This window comes from Passer montanus, unplaced genomic scaffold (genome assembly GCF_014805655.1).
Source record: "Passer montanus isolate IOZ18808 unplaced genomic scaffold, ASM1480565v1 scaffold37, whole genome shotgun sequence".
Taxonomy (NCBI): Eukaryota; Metazoa; Chordata; class Aves; order Passeriformes; family Passeridae; genus Passer; species Passer montanus.
The window spans coordinates 4272143-4289449 of record NW_024368485.1 but is presented as its reverse complement, the minus strand read 5'-3'; the positions used below and the strand labels follow the sequence as shown (position 1 = coordinate 4289449).

General features: G+C 54.2%; 1 protein-coding gene across 3 annotated transcripts; it reads left to right on the top strand.

Annotated features, from left to right (window-relative positions):
* The first annotated feature begins 16 nt into the window (after nt 1-16).
* On the top strand, nt 17-17203 carry MERTK (MER proto-oncogene, tyrosine kinase). Of its 3 annotated transcripts, none has more exons than XM_039716900.1 (19): nt 17-103; nt 3664-4012; nt 4131-4231; nt 4327-4500; nt 5634-5720; nt 6296-6411; nt 8834-9017; nt 9390-9541; nt 11819-11969; nt 12241-12394; nt 13487-13572; nt 13665-13760; nt 13944-14024; nt 14137-14229; nt 14390-14508; nt 14728-14837; nt 14999-15158; nt 15437-15573; nt 16673-17203. In XM_039716900.1, exons 1-19 carry the CDS (start codon nt 34-36, stop codon nt 17145-17147), a joined length of 2895 nt encoding a protein of 964 aa, XP_039572834.1. In that variant the 5' UTR covers nt 17-33; the 3' UTR covers nt 17148-17203. The 3 variants fall into 3 exon arrangements, with proteins under 3 accessions (XP_039572834.1, XP_039572835.1, XP_039572833.1); XM_039716901.1 differs by having other exon boundaries at nt 11816-11969; nt 12274-12394; XM_039716899.1 differs by having other exon boundaries at nt 11816-11969.
* Nucleotides 17204-17307: the final 104 nt, after the last annotated feature.

Sequence of the window (17307 nt, the reverse complement as noted above, 5' to 3'; positions counted from 1 at the left end):
GTTGTTTGATGGCGCTGGCGGTGCCGGCGGGCGATGGGCGGCGGGCGCTGGGCGCTGCTCTGGGCGCTGCTGGCGGCCCTGCGCCCGCCCCGCGGAGCGGCCGGTGAGTCCGCAGAGGGCACCGAGGGAACCGGGGACGGGCCCGGGACGGGGGCGGCGAGCGGAGCTGTTCCGGGGAGCGCTTTCCCCGCGTTTCCCGGGGTGCTGCTCCGGGCCGGGCTGCGGCGGGGGCAGCGCGGGCACTGCGCGCCCGGTGCGTCCCGGGGAAAAGCTGCGCGGGGATCTCCCGAGGGGATTCCGGCCGCATCGCAACCCGGAGCGGGTCTGGCTGCTCTGGTACACAGCGTTTGGCTGTCCCGGGACACGCAGTCTGGCTGTCCTGCGACACAGGGCTTGGCTGTCCCGCGACACGCGGTTTGGCTGTGCCAGGACACAGCAGCTGGCTGTCCCGGGACACAGGGTTTGGCTGTCCCGGGACACAGGGTTGGTCTGTCCTCGGACCCACGGTCTGGCTGTCCCGGGACGCAGGATTTTGTTGTTCTGGAACACAGGGTTTGGCTCTGCTGGGACGTGATTTGAATTTCCTGGGACACAGTCTGGCTGTCCCAGGACAAAGCTCTGTCTCCGCAGCGTGGTCCTGCCCCGATGCTTCACTGCCTGGTGTGCCTCTGCTTGCCGGGGACACCCCGACAGGCAGGGACCACAAATTGTGGCAGATCAGTCTGGGATTTATGCCATTAATCATGAGCCAGCCAAGTAGTGATGCTGAGAAAAAATGCTCGGGGATCACCACGGTTTGTGGTGCTTTGTAGTGCAGGCAGTTTGGTAGCTATTCAACTCCATTTGCAGAAAGAAATTAGGAGATAAAATAATTTTTGGACTTTCAAAAATTCTGTGATTGGGGCTGTCTGACCTCTGGGAGCTGCTGGGAGACCTCAGGGCTGCTGGGGGGTCTCGGAGTCGTTGTGCAGATGGAATTTATCAGGGAAGGCAGGAATGTGAGTGTTTACTTTGGGCAGGGAGGAGTTAAAGTCCTGATTGTCACAGCAGGAGCCTGCAGTGAGGGGAACTCTGGATGTAACCAGGAATCCTGGGCTGGTTTGTACAAAAGGTGTTTGAATCAGGAAGGTTTCTTTGGATTCAGGTGTAGCCCTGAAGAAAATGAATTTATTACAATGATAGAATTGTTTGGCTTGGAAAAGATGATTGAGTCCAAAGTTAACCAAACACTTCCAGGTCTACCACAGCTCCCAGGGGATGGGAGGTTGGAAACCCCTCAGGCAGGGGCTGCTCATGCCTCCTGCTCAACAGTGCCTGAGCAGAAGCTGTTGTCAGCAGGTGAATTACTCCCAGCAGTGGGAATTCCAGGGCTAGGGATGCAGCCAGTGTTTTGGCAGACCTGGATGCATCATGACTGCAGTAAAGACCTTGTTGTTTCATTCGTGGTTGTGCTTATTGTTCTTCACTCCTGATGAAGTATTCCACCCGATTTTCCTGCTAAAATTCCTCTCTCCAGGGGGAAGGGCACACAGGACCTGTGCAGCAGGATCTGCCTCTGTTGGCCCTGGAGTTTTGCTGCAGTTCCAGGTGTTCCAGGAGAGCAGCAGTGCCCTTGCAAGTGGTTTGATTTCCACGCCAGATTTTGCCTCGGGCCTGGCTGTGGTTAGGACGGGAGCTGCTCCGGCACCCACACAGGCACGCCAGGCTTGCAACTCCCTGGCTTTAGCCTGGGGTTTTAGAGCCAGCCTAACTGCTCTGGACTCAAGCAAGAGCTGTCCTGCCACACAGGGCGAGTCCCTTCCGAACTGCTGTGAGGATATCCCCATCCCAAACTTCTGGGGTACCCAAAGGCAGCGTTGGAGATGAGGAATGCCTGTACTCTCATGAGTCAGAGAGGAAAGTATTTCATTCCCGGGCCAGCAGACACCTCTTCCCACTTAATTAGTGTGAAAACAAGGCTGAGATCCTCCTTGCTCTTTGCCTTTAAGCTTGAAGCAGCCCAGGGAAGCAGAAACCATCCCAGGACACAGCACAAATCCATGTCCTCCCCAGCCAGGGGTCTGTGCTGGGGGAGCAGCTCTGGCCAGAGCCAGAACCCTTCAAATGGAGCATGAAAATAGAAGTTGGAGCCTGGATTGTGCCAGGCAGGGAGCGGCTCCAGCCTGAGTGACCTCCGGGAGGAGCAGGGGAGGGAGGGGAATTTGGGGTCGCTGCTTGTTTGCATTTGGCAGATCCTTTGGGAGCTGTGGAGAGGCGGCTGCACATCCATGGCTGTCCCTGCAGCTTTGCAGCAGTCACATGGGCTCTGTTTGTGTTGCTTTGTGAGGCTCAGGGACGCAGGTTGGAAAAGCTGTAGCTCTTTTTGTTTTTTTTTCTGAAAGGGAAACCCATTGTGCTGCGGGAGAGGCAGGGAGAGCCTCCCCCTTCCCTCTGGACTGAAAAACCCTGCTGGCATTCTGTCCTCAAGCAGCGTTTCTTGAGGGTTAAAAATAGGGAGAGATTTAGCAAAGGGATATATCCAACCTCAGAATTGGGCTGTGTTTCTTGGCTCTGTGAAAAACACACCAGGCTCGTGCCCCGTTACTCACAACAGTGATGACGTAGCTTTAAAAACTTGTTGTTTGATGTTTGAGAGCTAAAACCTGCCCAAAAACAAACTCAGCTGAGCACAGGTTCAATAAAAACTGTGCTTTCTTTATCTTTTGAACTGTGAGTGGTTGTTTGGCATTTCTTCCTTGGAAAAGGGAATTAGTTTAGTTGAAATTCTTGTCTGGCACAATGCCTTTGCTTGCTGAAAGGGAGATTTACCACTCAGCTCGGGATTGCTGATGGCTGGGAAAGCCTCAGGAAGCTCAGAAATGGTCCAGGAAAACCAACCTCCACGTGGTGGAACCCCTCGATCTGATCTCAAAAATAGACACATTTTTGGAAGAGAATTAATTGCTTTAGGTGGAGCTGCTCTTCATCTCAGCCGTGGCTGGGTGGGAAGTGCTGGCAGGGAGGGGGAAAATGCCATTTGGTGACTTGGAGGTGGGGCTATGAAGTCCTCAAAAAGAGCTTTCCCTTGGGAAAAAAATGTGGGAGAAGACCCTGGGAGAGCAGCCCTGAACAGCAGCTGGCTCCTCTACACTGTCCAAAGGCATTTCTTCATCTGTCTGCAGCTCTTGTCCTGGGAGAGGCAGTGAGTGGAGGCACTTAGCAAAAGTTGACTCAGAGCATGTCCTGCTCTCCCTGTCCTGGGAAGGGACAGGCTCCTGGCAGAGCTTAAAATCAGCAAAATTCCAGCCGGGAGCTCTTCCTCTGCCCCAGCTGAAAATGCTTCAGATGAGGCCCCGCAAGGGGTTTGCTGGAGTAAAGTCCCAAATTCCTGCTGCCCAGGGATCCTTTTATGTTCCGGTCCCGGGGGTGTAATGCAGCAGGAATAGCTCCTGCCTCTTTCCTTCCCAAAGAAACGTGGCTGAGTGTTTTCTTTAGCTTGAGCCGCTCCCGTTTGTTTTAAAAAGGACTTTTTTAGGGGTGCTGCCTGTACAGAATCCTGGGACAACATTTTGGGAAATGGAAATGAGCCGCCTTTAATTATTCCTGGAAGCAGTGGGATTGTTTTGCTGCGAGGTGTCCCAAACTCGCTGGTGGTGGTGACAAACCACAGGTGTTCCCTTGCAGAGGATGCTGACGGGGAAGGAGGTGTGAGGCCATTCCTGTTGGCACATTCCCGGCGTTCCCAGCGGAGCCTGCTCGGGCAGTGGCCCCAGCGGAGCACCAGGGAGGAGCCCCCAGGCAGCTCTGTTGGACAGCTCAGATTCAACCGCACGGTGGGACACGTGGTCGTCAACGAGCACAAGGACGTCACCTTCAACTGCTCCATCCAAGTGCCTCAGGAACTGCTCCAGGCCGATGCCCCGGGAATTTCGCTCTGGAAGGACGGGAGGGAGCTGCACGTGCTGGATCGCATCGCCAGCAGCCACTTTGAATTCCCCGATGACCAGGAGGTGTCCATGACCTCCACCTTCAGGTGAGTGCTGTGCTGCTGGCCTTCTGGAGCAGGTGGGAATGAGGGGTGCCGTGAGGGCTGGCTCCCAGGGAAGGTGGGAAGCCACAAGCCCTGAGGTGGTGTCCGTTCTGTCCGGCAGCATCCTCGGCGCCCAGCGCTCGGATAACGGCTCCTACGTCTGCAAACTCAACATCTCTGGCGTGGAGGTGGTGTCTGACCCCATCCTGGTGCAGATAGAAGGTGAGCTGGAGCAGCTGTGGAGTTGTGTCCTGGCTGAGTGACCAGGAGCTGGGAGCCAGAAATGGGGAATCCTTTGCTTCCCTGTGTCCGTGCAGGTCTCCCGCACTTCATCCGTCAGCCCGAGCAGCTGAATGTCACCAGGAACAGCCCCTTCAACCTGACGTGCCAGGCTGTGGGACCTCCAGAGCCTGTGGAGATCTACTGGTTCCAGAACAACATCCAGGTCAACCAGAAACCCCACATCTCCCCGTCGGTCCTGACTGTGCCAGGTGAGCTGGGAGTGTCCCTGCCATGGAGTGTCCCTGCTGTGGGACACCACAGCTGGGAGTGTGCCTTGTGCTGTCCCAGAGCTGCTCCCTGCCGGGAGGGGCTGTTCCCGTGCCATGCACAGTCCTGGGGCAGGAAGCCCCATCTGATCCCCTCTGGCTGCTGCCAGAAATCCCTTCCCTGGAAGAGGCAGGATACTCAACCAACTCTTTCCTGAGCAAGCAGCAGATTTTTCCGCCGGCCTCTGGCTGTGCCAACAGGAACCTGGCTGCTCTCCTGGGCTGTTGGAGTGTTGGTCACCACTTTGTGTCTCTGGAAGAGTTTGGGATGCCCCCTGCGCTGTGTGTCCATGACAGCTGGTGGGACACAGGGAGAAAAACCCTTGGTGTCCCATAAACCCCCACTCTGGTTTTGCTGCAGAGGAAAAGATGGGGTATTTCTTGCTTTGCTCATGAGGAGGAGGCTGATGGTTAATTAAGAGCTGGGCTATAATTGCCCGGTCTTGGCATCCAGTGGCAGGCAGCCTTTAAAAGGCAGTGAAAGCCGGAAGAAGTGACTCATTCCTCTTGGATGTCCTCGCATCCGCCTGGCACCCGCTAGGCTGGGTCATTGGAGCAGAGCTTCTCCTGGCCCAGGAGCCCTGGCACCCTGAGGCACTGCTGGGATGAGCCAACACTCCCCACGTCCACCTTGGTGTGGGACAGGCATCCCAGGCCCAGGGTCACCTCACCCGGGCCGGGAGAATCCACCCTTGGGTATTTCCAGTGGTTCTTTGCCATCAGCTGGGGGATTTGAGCAATCCTTGACCAGCACTAAATCATCTGACCAGGCTGTGGCAGGGGCTCTTCTGCTTTCTGCCTTTCCCCTTTTGGAGGGAAAACAACCCCTTCCTCAGGAGCTTGTGCAAGGCCTCCGTAGGGACATCCCGTCCCCGCCGTGCCGGATCCGGCAGGGATGGCACACGTGTGCCCCCGGTGTGGGAGTGGGGCAGCTGGAGCCTGGGGTCACCCCTGGGCACTGGCAGGAAAGTGTCACAGAGGGAAGTGAAAACGGGCTGGAGTGTTTGCTGGTGGGGAGCTGGTGGATTGGGATGGTTTTGGGATATCCAGGGAACAGGGCTGTGTTTTCCCGGCAGGACTCAACAAGCCGGCGCTGTTCAGCTGCGAGGCCCACAACAGCAAAGGCCTGACTGCATCCAGCCCGGGCCAGGTCAACATCAAAGGTCAGCTCCCATTCCCTGCTACCCCGCTGTGTCCAGCACATCCCAGCGCTCATCCTGCACAAGCTGAGGGAGATCCCGGCTTCAATTCTGTAATTAAAATCCAGCGGGATCTGGTTGTAACGTGGTCATCCTGGTTTGGTCATCCCAGCACCGGGTTGGGGGAGGGAGCACCAAAATCTAAATTTGAAAGCAAAACTGTCAGTTTCAAAGCAGGATTCGGAAGGGCTGCATCGCTCCTTTCCTTCCTTCATAACCAGGGTGGTGCTCCATAGGAATTTTCCATAGGAAACAGTGGAAATTGCTGACATTCCTGATGGGAGCCGCTCCAGCAATGTGAGGAAGGTGTTCCCCAAAATAAGTCATGATCTTTAAGCTGCCCAGAGTGGTCACAAATATAGAAATGGCCAAAATAGTTCTGAAAGTGACATTTTTGTGCTTCCCTATCCGGTGGTCCGGCGCATCCGCAGAATTCGGATGTGGGGTCACACACTGAGCCCTGGAAGCTCCAGGGAAAAGCCACCGTGCCAGGTTTGTGTTTAGGCTTCCAGCTGACTGCTCTTGGCTTCTCCCTGCAGGAATTCCATCGGCTCCCGTCAGTGTGCAGGCCCTCAACAGGACAGCCCATGGAATCAGGATATCCTGGGTGCCAGGCTTCGATGCCTTCTCTGCCTTGAACAACTGCAGTGTCCAGGTAAGCATCCAGAATTCCCATATCCCTGTGACTCCCCCACAGGGATGCTCTGAGGCAGGTGGAAGTTGGTGGTTGGCATGAGCTGCACAGATTTCATGGAATCCTGGAATCGTTTGGGGCGGAAGGACCTTAAAGATCATCCAGTTCCAGCTCCCTTCTAACACCTTCCACTATCCCAGGTTGCTCCAGCCTGGCCTTGGGCACTTCCAGGAATGGGGCAGCAACAGCCTCTCTGGGCAGCTTGTGCCACAGCCTCACAGGGAACATTTTCTTCCCAATATCCCATCTGTCCCTGCCCTCTGGCAGTGGAAAGTCATTCTCCCTTGTCCTGTCACTCCAGTCCCTCTCTGGCTCTCTTGGAACCCCTTTCCATTGGGCAGCACAGTCAGGTTGTCATGTGTTTTATGGACCTGGTCAAACCCTTCCCAACCAAGCAGCATTCCCAAAGTCAGGGTTTAGAGGGGCAGGTTTCCCTCCGCTCCCCACTCCTGGGAAGGAGCTGAGGGATTGTCTGTGTCCTGGAGAACTCAGGGAATGCCACATCCATGGGTAGAGCCTGCAGGCATTTTCCACCTGCTGCACGTGGCTGGATTTGCCAGTCCCAGCCCATCTTGCTGTCTCATGGATATGGCTTTTATCCTGGAAAATCTCCACTCCAGCTGGGATAACACGTGGAGAGAGGAGACCTTTGAAGCCAGGTAAAAGTGAAAGGAATTTCAGGGAAGAAAGGTACCAGGGCTAATATTAGCACCATGTCCTGCTGCTGCCTTCCAGCCGGAGCTTGGGAAGAGGGGTGGAGAGCCAAGGAATTTCCTATGACTTAACATTCATGGTCTGTCTGTAGGAAATAGCCTTTGAAAGTGGAAAACAGGAGAGGGTTTCTGGCAAAAACACAGCAGTGACTCAGCCCTTTTGCTGCTGTCCCCTTGGATAATCCCCGGGCCCATCGAGCCGGTGACTCATTCCCGAGGGCTGCAGCTGGCCCACCTGCCAATTCCAACTGCTGCAGTTGGCAAACATCCTGATTTCCTTCCAAAATCCATGGATTTGATGGGTTATTCTCAGGAGACAATTGAGGATCAGGCTGGTCCTGGAAGCATTGTGTGTGTTCCTCTGGTCTCTGCTCACCTCCCTCAGAGCATCTTGTGACAGCTTGGGGATGGAGGTGGCATTCCCTGACTTTTTCAGGAGACAGGCAACCCCTCAGCTCCTTCCCATTATTTGTCAGGAATGGGGAGCTGAGGGAAACCTGCCCCTCCAAATCCTGACTTTGGGAATGCTGCTTGGCAGGAAGTGTGTGACCAGGACAGGTGTGTGTGGCCGCAGCAACCCCAGGCTTGCAGAGTTTTCCAGAGAACTACTTGGAGCATTTCTGGGAATTTCTCCGTGAAAACCTGAGGATGAAGGCTGTTTCTTTATATTTTGGCTGTAAAAACAGATGCTGAGACCATCCTGGGATACCATGGAGGGGCTCTTTTGATTGAGCACAAGGATAGGTGTCCTGCTATCCCAAAATCATGGATGGAGGTTTTTCAGAGGAGTGCATGGCCCTGGGTCTGTGGGTTGGGTTGTCCTTGTTCTTGCTCTTCCCTCTTTCCTCCCTCTTTCCCAATCCAGGTAGTGCTTCCCACAAAATGAGATGTTTCCTGGAAAGATGCAGTGGCTCTGTGGGCAGCTCCATGGGGACTCCACATCCATAAATTTGTCTTTCTGTGAAAAGCAGGACTTGTTTTTGGGATGTTGAATTCATCTATGCTGCTACATGTGACTAGGTGTCCTGCTATCCCAAAATCATGGATGGAGGTTTTTCAGAGGAGTGCATGGCCCTGGGTCTGTGGGTTGGGTTGTCCTTGTTCTTGCTCTTCCCTCTTTCCTCCCTCTTTCCCAATCCAGGTAGTGCTTCCCACAAAATGAGATGTTTCCTGGAAAGATGCAGTGGCTCTGTGGGCAGCTCCATGGGGACTCCACATCCATAAATTTGTCTTTCTGTGAAAATCAGGACTTTTGGGATGTTGAATGCATCTATGCTGCTACATGTGAGAAGGATTGGGATTAGTCCCATTACATCCCATGGAGATAAATCCTGTTTTCCAGTGATGTGCCACATAAAAAAGGAGCTTTATTTTGTTTATTTGGGATGTGCTGCCTGGTTGTTTTATTCAGGGCTCCTTTTTCTCCATGCCACAAGAAATAGCAAATCATTCCTCCCTCCTTCCCAACATCCCTGGAATGTTCCCAGCTCCATAGGTGCTGGAGCCCTCTCCATGTGCCCTGTGAATGTCCTGCCATGAGCTTTCCCTGCAGGACCTTTTCCCTGTAGAGTTCAAATGGGAGGCAGGGCTCTGGATCCTGTTTTCCAACATCTCACCCTGCAGGTTGTTGCTGACTAATCCCTGTTTGTGGACTGATTTTCCAATTAAAGGTCAAGGAAGTTGTTCCAAGAGGCAACGTCTCCCTCCAGCCCTTCCACACCTCGGTGCCTCCCCACGTGTATCACATCCAGCAGCTGGAGCCCATGGAAGAGTACAACATCCGTGTTTCCTGCGGGAATGAGGTCGGCTGGTCGGCATTCAGCCCCTGGATAACGGCCAGCACCACGGAGGGAGGTAGGAGTGAGCACTGAGAAGGGTTTCCCTGCCTCAATCCCTCTGGAGGAGAGGCACCTCCAGAGTCCTGGTTGCTCTCAGGGTGGGAAAGGAAACTTCCCCCTTTTTCATGGGTTTTCAATGAAATCCAGCTCATTTTCCATCAGATTCCCTCATCTCTGCACCCCTTCTCCCAGCTTCCCTCAGCTCCTTTCCCATGGATTCCCTCATCTCTGCACCCCTTCTCCCAGCTTCCCTCAGCTCCTTTCCCATGGATTCCCTCATCTCTGCACCCCTTCTCCCAGCTTCCCTCAGCTCCTTTCCCATGGATTCCCTCATCTCTGCACCCATTCTCCCAGCTTCCCTCAGCTCCTTTCCCATGGATTCCCACAGCTCCGACCACGCCGCCGCTGAACATCACGGTGTCCTTCAATGAATCCAGCTCCTCGCTGGAGATCCACTGGGTGAAGCCACCCCTGGAGAGGATCCACGGGGAGCTCCAGGGCTACCACGTCTGGTACAGGTGGCACAACTCCGAGGGCATGGTGAGTCACCAGGAAATGGGGAAGAATGGCTAAACTCCTGGAAAAATTCCCAGCAGGCATGTCCAGATGGGTTTTGGTGCTTCCACGGATTCTTTTGGAGCTCATTTCTTTGCTGTTTTGGGCTTTCATGTGGGCTTCAAACCACTCCTGGCCTTGCATTCCTTGGATTTTGGTCTGTTCCTTACTCAGATGGGATTTATCCCTTCCTTAACCCACAGCATGGAATTTCAGAGCTCGAGGAACTCTTTGGCCCAAAGGCCTCTCTGTGAGTGTGATTCAGGCATGAAATCACCTGGCACACCCTGCTTGCCTTTTCTAGGATTTGGGAAGCAGCTGCAGGAATTTGCCAGGGTAAGGTTGGCCTGGGCTCTGGGCAAAAGATCCCATCCAGAGCCTGTGGATAACAGCAGGAATGGATCCAGCTGTGGTTTGGGTTCCTCTGTGCCAGGCTGGCAGAGTGACCCCAGCTGGAAACAGTGACTCATCCCCTTTTTTTGTTGGATGCTGCACTTTCTGTTCTCCTTTTGCTCCCCCGTATAGATCCAGCCTGAATGAAGCCAGGGAAACAAAATCATGGTCTTGTGACTTGGAAAAAAAGTGCTGACAGGAGCTGTCTCTCTCCAGCAAAAGGCCAAACCCAGGCCTTGCCCTTTAAGCCCTGAGAGATTTATTGTTGCTGTTGTTGTTTGTTAGTTTTTGTCCATTTTTCCAGCTTATGGAGTGAAATTTTTTCCAGTTCTCAATTTTTCCATTAGTCTGAGACACGAGACTGGAGTTCTGACTCCTCGAAAAGCTCCTTCTAAGGTTGGACTCCATAATCTCAGAGGTCTTTTCCAACCAAAATGATTCTGTGTGAATGAATCCATGAAATAAAGTCCCTGAGTTGTGGCCCTGCACTGGCTAAATCTGGACTGCCCCAAAATAACCACCAGTTTTTGCAGGATAAAGTCAGGAAGAAGCTGGATTTTGGTGTCACAGGGCCACCTGCAGGCCTCTCAACAACCAGAAAACTCCCAAAAGTTGGTTTATTTTCCTCCTTAACCAGCAGTCCTTGTTGGAGCCAAGGCTGCCTGAGCTGGGACAGGAAGAAATTCCTCAACTACCACAAAGCTCATAAAATCCCATTAAATTTGGCAGGTCATCCCTGCTTTGTGCTCATGATCTGGGTCTGTCCTCAGATGATACAGCAGAGCCTTTAGGACAGGGACAGATCCCAATTTTAGGCTGATGGTAGGGAAAGGATCCCATGTGGATATGAGGAGGAGGAGGAAGGCAGGAATGTGGGAGCAGAGGTGACAACAGGTCCCTGCTCCTGTCGCTGCCAGTAGGTGCTCACACATTCCCAGGGCCTGGGTGTTTCACATCTGTTTCCGTGGCTTTTTTGGGACAGGGAACAGAAACTGGTTCCCTCTGAGAAGCTCTGAATCCCTCTCCTCATCTCTTTCCTTTCCTACTGATCCCCCTCAGCCCCATCTCCTCACCCACTGATCCCCCTCAGCTCCATTCTCTGTCCTCATCCCTCTCAGCTCCTGCTTTTTTTTGGTGGGATGTTCAGGAAGGAGCCAGGCACTGCTGGGCACAGCAGCCTGCCAGATGTTTTGGCTGCAGCTGGGCAGCTGTTTTGCAGTTGGAAATCGGCAGGGAGCAGCAGCAGCCCTTTCTCAGCTGGAAACGACCAGGAAAGGGTGGAATTTGCAGGGAAAGGCTCCAATGTTTTTACCAAGCCACGCTGCCTCCTGCCATGGTACCAGCCAAGGAAATACATAAAAATATACATAAAAATAGATATAAAATACACGGGACTATAATTAGCTGCACCCAAAAGCCACAGAAGGAGTGGTTTTTGAGCTTAGGATCTACTTCCAGAGCACTTGGACAATCCCACCAGGAGCACATGGATCCGTGGGTGCTGAGGCTCACAGGGCTCCAAACTGGCCACAACAAAGGCTGAGGGTCACAATCCATGTCACCAGAGCCTTTCCCTTCCTTGCCAGATCCTTCCCTGCCTCTTTTCTGGCTCTGGCTGCTGCTGTTGTGAAGCAGAGAGGGCCAGGAATGCTGGGATTGAACGGGAAGCGCGGCTCAGCTCCGTTCCCGATCCCATCCGGCCCTTGCACACAGGGCCATTCTTCTCTCTAAATAGCCGGGTGCTGCACTTCCTCTGAGCTGGGAAAGCAAAGCAGCTCCAAAGGTTGCCAAGGGGACAGTTCTCAGTAAATCCCCAGGTTTCCCTGCCTTCCCCAGCCCAGGATTTTCTTGCCTTCCTCTCTCCAGCAGATTGCCTCCAGTGAGGTCCGGCTGAACGGCAGCGTGGCCGTGCTGCCCGTGGTGGCCACCAGTGCCACCTGCTCCATCCGTGTGGCCGCTGTCACCAAGGGGGGAGTGGGACCTTTCAGCATTCCCGTGGAGATCTTCATCCCTGCCAGTGGTAAGGAGGTGCAGGGCTGGATGCTGGGAATAGCCCAGGGCGTGCTTTCCATGGTTTGGCATCACTCCTTCAGATGCTTTCCCTGACAGCCAAGGATCCTGATCTGGGAGCAGGAAAACCTCACTCCTTATTCCCGTTTTTCCTCATTCCCTTTTTTCCTCATTCCCTAATCCTTTGGGCTCTGCTGAAAACCCCTGGGGATTCCTGCCCCAAGCCCCGGGTGCTGCAGGCTGACTCTTTCACCGGCTCCATTAACAGGATATTTTCTTAGGATTAATAACCTCAGCCCCCTCTTCGACTCCAGCCTCCGGGAATGCCGACTCCTTTGTCATAGCCCTGGGATTTATCTGCGGGACAATTGCCGTCGGAGTCATCCTCTGCTTGTCCATGGTCATCCAGAAAAGATGCGTGGAGACAAAATATGGGTAAGGGGATGGAAAACAGGGTGGCTCCCAAGGGGTGGGGGGCCAGCAGCCCGTGCTGGATTTGGGAACAAGGATTCTGTCTCCAGGACTGATGTTGTTAGCACAAATGACATTTTTTATGCCTGTGGTGAGGGACTAAGTGGGTTTTTCCTTCCCCTCCCTTCCTTAGCTCAGCAGTTCACCTTTTGCTCACTATTCCTATTTTTAAAGGGAAGTGAACTTGTGCAACTTGGTGGGGGAGGTGTTTTGGCACGGAAATCAGAGAGCAGAGGGTGTCACTGGTCACCAGAGGGTGACCTGGACCCTAGGGAACGGCTGGAGCTGTGTCAGGAGAGGTTAGGCTGCATTTTAGGAAATGATCCTTCCCCCAGAGGGAACTGCCCAGGCTCCCCAGGGAATGGTCACAGCTCCAAGGCTGCCAGAGCTCCAGGAGCATTTGGACAACGCTCCCAGGGATGCACTGGGTGGGACTGTTGGGGTCTCTGTGCAGGGCCGGGAGCTGGTCTGGATGATCCTTGTGGGTTCCTTTCAACTCCATGATTCTATGATCCCATAATATCCCATGTCCTGGAGAAACCCTCCTGCCTCATCCCACGCCCGGGTTGAATGGCCCAGCATTGTTTAAAAACACAGACAAAGGGCTGTTTTCTCCTGCAACAACCCAACACTCCTCACTCATCCTCGTGACTTCCCAAGTGGTGTTTTACTGCCCTGTGCTCCCAGTTTGGAAACTGGTACCGAGTAAGGATCCCTTTCCTAACTGGTTATTGTCACTCTTTCCCTGCTTTCCCAGTTCTGGAGCATCCTACCCTGGTTTTGAGTCCCAAAGCTGGACTCTGCAAGGCTCCTTGAGTAGGAAATGAGTATCCTATTTCCTCCCCAAAAGCTCTGTGACTCACTCCTTGATGGTTCAGTGGTGTTTGTGGAGCTGTTGTTTTGCTCAGACGTTGCAGGCGATGGTGCTGATCCAGGAAAAAGGAAATAGAACATGCATTTCCCCTTTTCCTCTGCATCCCCTGGGCTCCTACCCCTGCCATGCTGATTCCTTCATCCAGCTGAAGCAGCCACAGCAGTTTGTTTGTGTTCCTTTAGGAATGCTTTCAGCAGGAACAACTCGGAGCTGGCAGTGAACTACACAGCCAAGAAGTCCTACTGCCGGAGAGCCGTGGAACTGACCCGTAAGGATATGTTTTTATCCCTCTGGAAGGAGCTGGAAGGGGAAATGGCAGCAGGTGGGAGGTGTCTGAGCTCCTGTTCCCCTCTCTTGCAGTGGGAAGCCTGGGTGTCAGCAGGGAGCTGCAGCAGAAGCTGCAGGATGTTGTCGTGGACAGAAACGCCCTGAGCCTGGGAAAGGTCCTGGGAGAGGGTGAGTAAAACTCCTCTCATTCCAGCCTCCTGCCATGGGCAGGGAACCTTCCACGAGCCCAGCTTGTCCTTCTGTCACTGATGAGGAACAAGCCATCTTGGAGCATTCCAGATCTTAGGGGTCTGGTGATGTCCTGAAAGGTGGTGCTTTGGATAAAAGGACTCCCTCTTTCCTGTGGTGCAGGGGAGTTTGGATCCGTGATGGAGGGACGGCTCAGCCAGCCCGAAGGGCCCCCACAGAAGGTGGCTGTGAAGACCATGAAGTGTAAGTTGTCTCTCTGCCCCAGTGGATACCAACATTCCCAGTACCTCTCTCAGGATGGCATCCTGGCACCATTTTGGTGTTCTAAAGCTCTTTCTTTCGCTTTGCTTCCCAGTGGATAACTTTTCCCAAAGGGAGATAGAAGAGTTTCTCAGTGAAGCAGCATGCATGAAGGACTTTGACCATCCCAATGTCATCAAGCTCCTCGGTATGGACTGTCCCTTCCCACCCTCCAGCTGGGATTTGGGTGGACCTGGATCCCTTTTCCTAAGCTCCTCGGTATGGGCTGTCCCTTCCCACCCTCCAGCTGGGATTTGGATTTGGATCCCTTTTCCCAGGGCACTGTGTGAGTTATCCATGTTTCCCAGGGGTGTGCATCGAGCTGAGCTCCCTACAGGTGCCCAAGCCCATGGTGATCCTGCCGTTCATGAAGTACGGAGACCTGCACAGCTTCCTGCTCCGCTCCCGGCTGGAAATGGCCCCCCAGGTAGGGAGCTCCAGGAGCAGAGGAGTGGCATGGGATTGAGGTGGGAAGGGAATCAAGAGAATCTTGCTCTGCAGGTCCTGCAGGCTCATGGGTCAATGAATGGCAGGGTCTGAGGGATGAGAGCTCATCTGCTACCGTGGGCTCATCCGTTGAGATGGCAGGCCTGGATAGGGAAGCCTTTTGGATCAACACTGTGTAATTCCCACCTTTCCTCCCCAGTTTGTGCCCCTGCAGACCCTGGTGAAGTTCATGGTGGACATTGCCCTGGGCATGGAATACCTGAGCAGTCGGAACTTCCTCCACAGGGACCTGGCAGCTCGAAACTGCATGTGAGTGTTTTCCTCTGCTCCGTCCCACGGGATGAACCTTGTGGATTTACAGCACAACTCTGCTCCTTGCAATAAAAGTTCCCTTGGTTTTGAGACCCAGAGCTCAGCCTGGGGTTTGTGTGCGTGGCCCTGGGGCTGTCCTGATGCCTCTTTGCCCCCAGGCTGCGGGATGACATGACGGTGTGCGTGGCAGACTTTGGGCTCTCCAAGAAGATCTACAGCGGGGATTACTATCGGCAGGGCCGCATCGCCAAGATGCCGGTCAAGTGGATCGCCCTCGAGTCCCTGGCCGACCGTGTCTACACCACCAAGAGTGACGTGGTAGGTCCCCATGCCTGGAGGGACAGTCCCTTGAGCTGAGCCACTCCGTGCTGCTGTTGGTGTCATTCCCTGGAAGTGCAGGAGGCTGTCAGGCGCAGTCAGTTCCTTGAGTGGGCCCCTTGCCTCTGTCCTGGTCATTCCCAGTTTTGGGAGCACCACAGCTCTGCTCGTTGTCCCTTGGATGCCAGGCAGTGACCTTTCCCCATGAAAAGGTTCATTCCATTCATTCTTCCTGGAAGTGTCCCTTCAGCCTTGGCCTTTTCCCTTTGTGCCGGCAGTGGGCATTTGGCGTCACCATGTGGGAGATCGCCACGCGCGGGATGACGCCGTACCCAGGGGTGCAGAACCACGAAATCTACGAGTACCTCTTCCATGGGCAGCGCCTGAAGAAGCCCGAGGATTGCCTGGATGAGCTGTGAGTCCTAGGATCCCAGCTGGGAAAATGGATTTTCCTAGGAACAAACCCCTTAATGTTTGCACAACGTGCCTAAGGAAAGCTGGATCCTGGAGCAGAGCATGTGTCAGCATCTGCTGAACTCCAGGCAAAAATCCCATCAATTGTCCTCAGGGGAAGCAATGGGTTTGTAGGGCTGGCAAGGTCACCAGGAACAGTCAGTGATGGGACTTTTTAATATTTTATTTCTTTTTTTTTTTAATTTGTTTTGGCCAAAAAGGTCCTGGCTGGTGATGCTCCTCTTTGTTCCACAAAACTCCCTCTAGGTCCCTTCCTTGTCTCAAATCAATAAATCTGTGTCCCCCTGGAAAGGGAAAATGCAGAATACACAAACCTTTGGATTTCTGAGCAGCTCAGCAAAGGCCTTTTTTCCCAGGCTTCTTTCCTGAGTTTTTCTCCAGTGCTGTTAGAGCTGAAAATATTTAACCCCCCATGGCTGAGAGCGTTGAACCCCAACTGGATAAACAGAGTTGTACATTTCCTAAAAGGCTTCCTTCCACTGCCTGTTCCTGAAGGAAGCAGTGCAAGAACCTCTAAGAATCAGCCTGCTAGAGGAGAGAGGCTGGCAGGGACATGCTGGGAGCTTCCAGGGCTCCCTGACATCCAGCCTGGGAGCAGGCACCTGCCAAGGGAAGGACTGGGCATTCCACACACAGAGCTGGGATGTTCCCAGGGAACAGATCCCAGGGCTGCACTGGAAGAGACTTCTCACACTTCTAACAGCAGCTTGGGCTGATAAATCCATGCCCTTGGGAAACAGCCTGAGCAGAGGGAGTTGGTTTCACTTTGATTTAATGGGAATTTCAAGGCTTACCCAGCTTGGAGGAAAACTGGGTCCTCATACCTCCCCTAATCCAGAGGAGTGCAGGCTGCCCAGAGAATCTGTGGCTGCTCCATCCCTGGAAGTGTTCAAGGACAGCTGGGAGCTACTGGGATGGTGGAAGGTGCCCCTGCCCATGCTAGCAGGGTGGGACTGGATGAGCTTTAAGGTCCCTTGCAAACCAAACCATTCTGGGATGCTGGTATCCCCTGTTAACCACACTCCTCTCCCAATTTCCAGGTATGAAATAATGTCCGAGTGCTGGAGAGCCGACCCTGCCACTCGCCCCACCTTCTCCCAGCTCAAAGTCCAGCTGGAGAAGCTGCTGGAAAACCTGCCCAGCACCAAGGCATGCGGGGACATCATCTACATCAACACCGGCCTTCCCGAGCAGAGCCCGGACTCCACGCAGGATTCCGGCTTCCCGCAAGCGGACTCGGATTTGGACGCCGGGGAGGCGTCGGAGCCCGGCTCCCCCGGCGCGGAGGCGGCGCTGGTGGCTGTGGATGTGCATCCCAGCGAGCCGTGGGACGCCAGGTACATTGTGGAGGAGCAGCTCGCTGGCCCCGTGGAGGAGCCCTACGTGCCACTGCTTCCCTGCCAGGCCCTGGAGCCGGGGAGCCGATGGAGCCAGGCCAGCACTTTGCCGGCGTCGGAGCGGCCGCGTGCCGGGAGCTGCGGGGAGGACTCGGAAGTGCCGCCGGGAATGGTGTGAGGGGCACCACGGCAAGGACACAGAGGGAATATTTTAATAAACAGTCGTCTCTTTTATTTATTATCTCCTGCACGGTTTTCCTGGTGGAGGCTGGCTCTCCCCAGGAGCTTTTTCCTGGGCTGAGGTCCCAGGGGTTTGGAATTAACAGTGGAATTATTTT

What these genes read in the sequence shown, in the direction of transcription:
- MERTK (XM_039716899.1), top strand. Translation starts at nt 34, where the DNA reads ATGGGCGGCGGGCGCTGGGCGCTGCTCTGGGCGCTGCTGGCGGCCCTG. An exon ending in GGGCCAGGTCAACATCAAAG is followed by an intron (nt 5,721 to 6,295) that starts GTCAGCTCCCAT and finishes TTCTCCCTGCAG; the next exon opens with GAATTCCATCGGCTCCCGTC. An exon ending in GGCACAACTCCGAGGGCATG is followed by an intron (nt 9,542 to 11,815) that starts GTGAGTCACCAG and finishes TCCTCTCTCCAG; the next exon opens with CAGATTGCCTCCAGTGAGGT.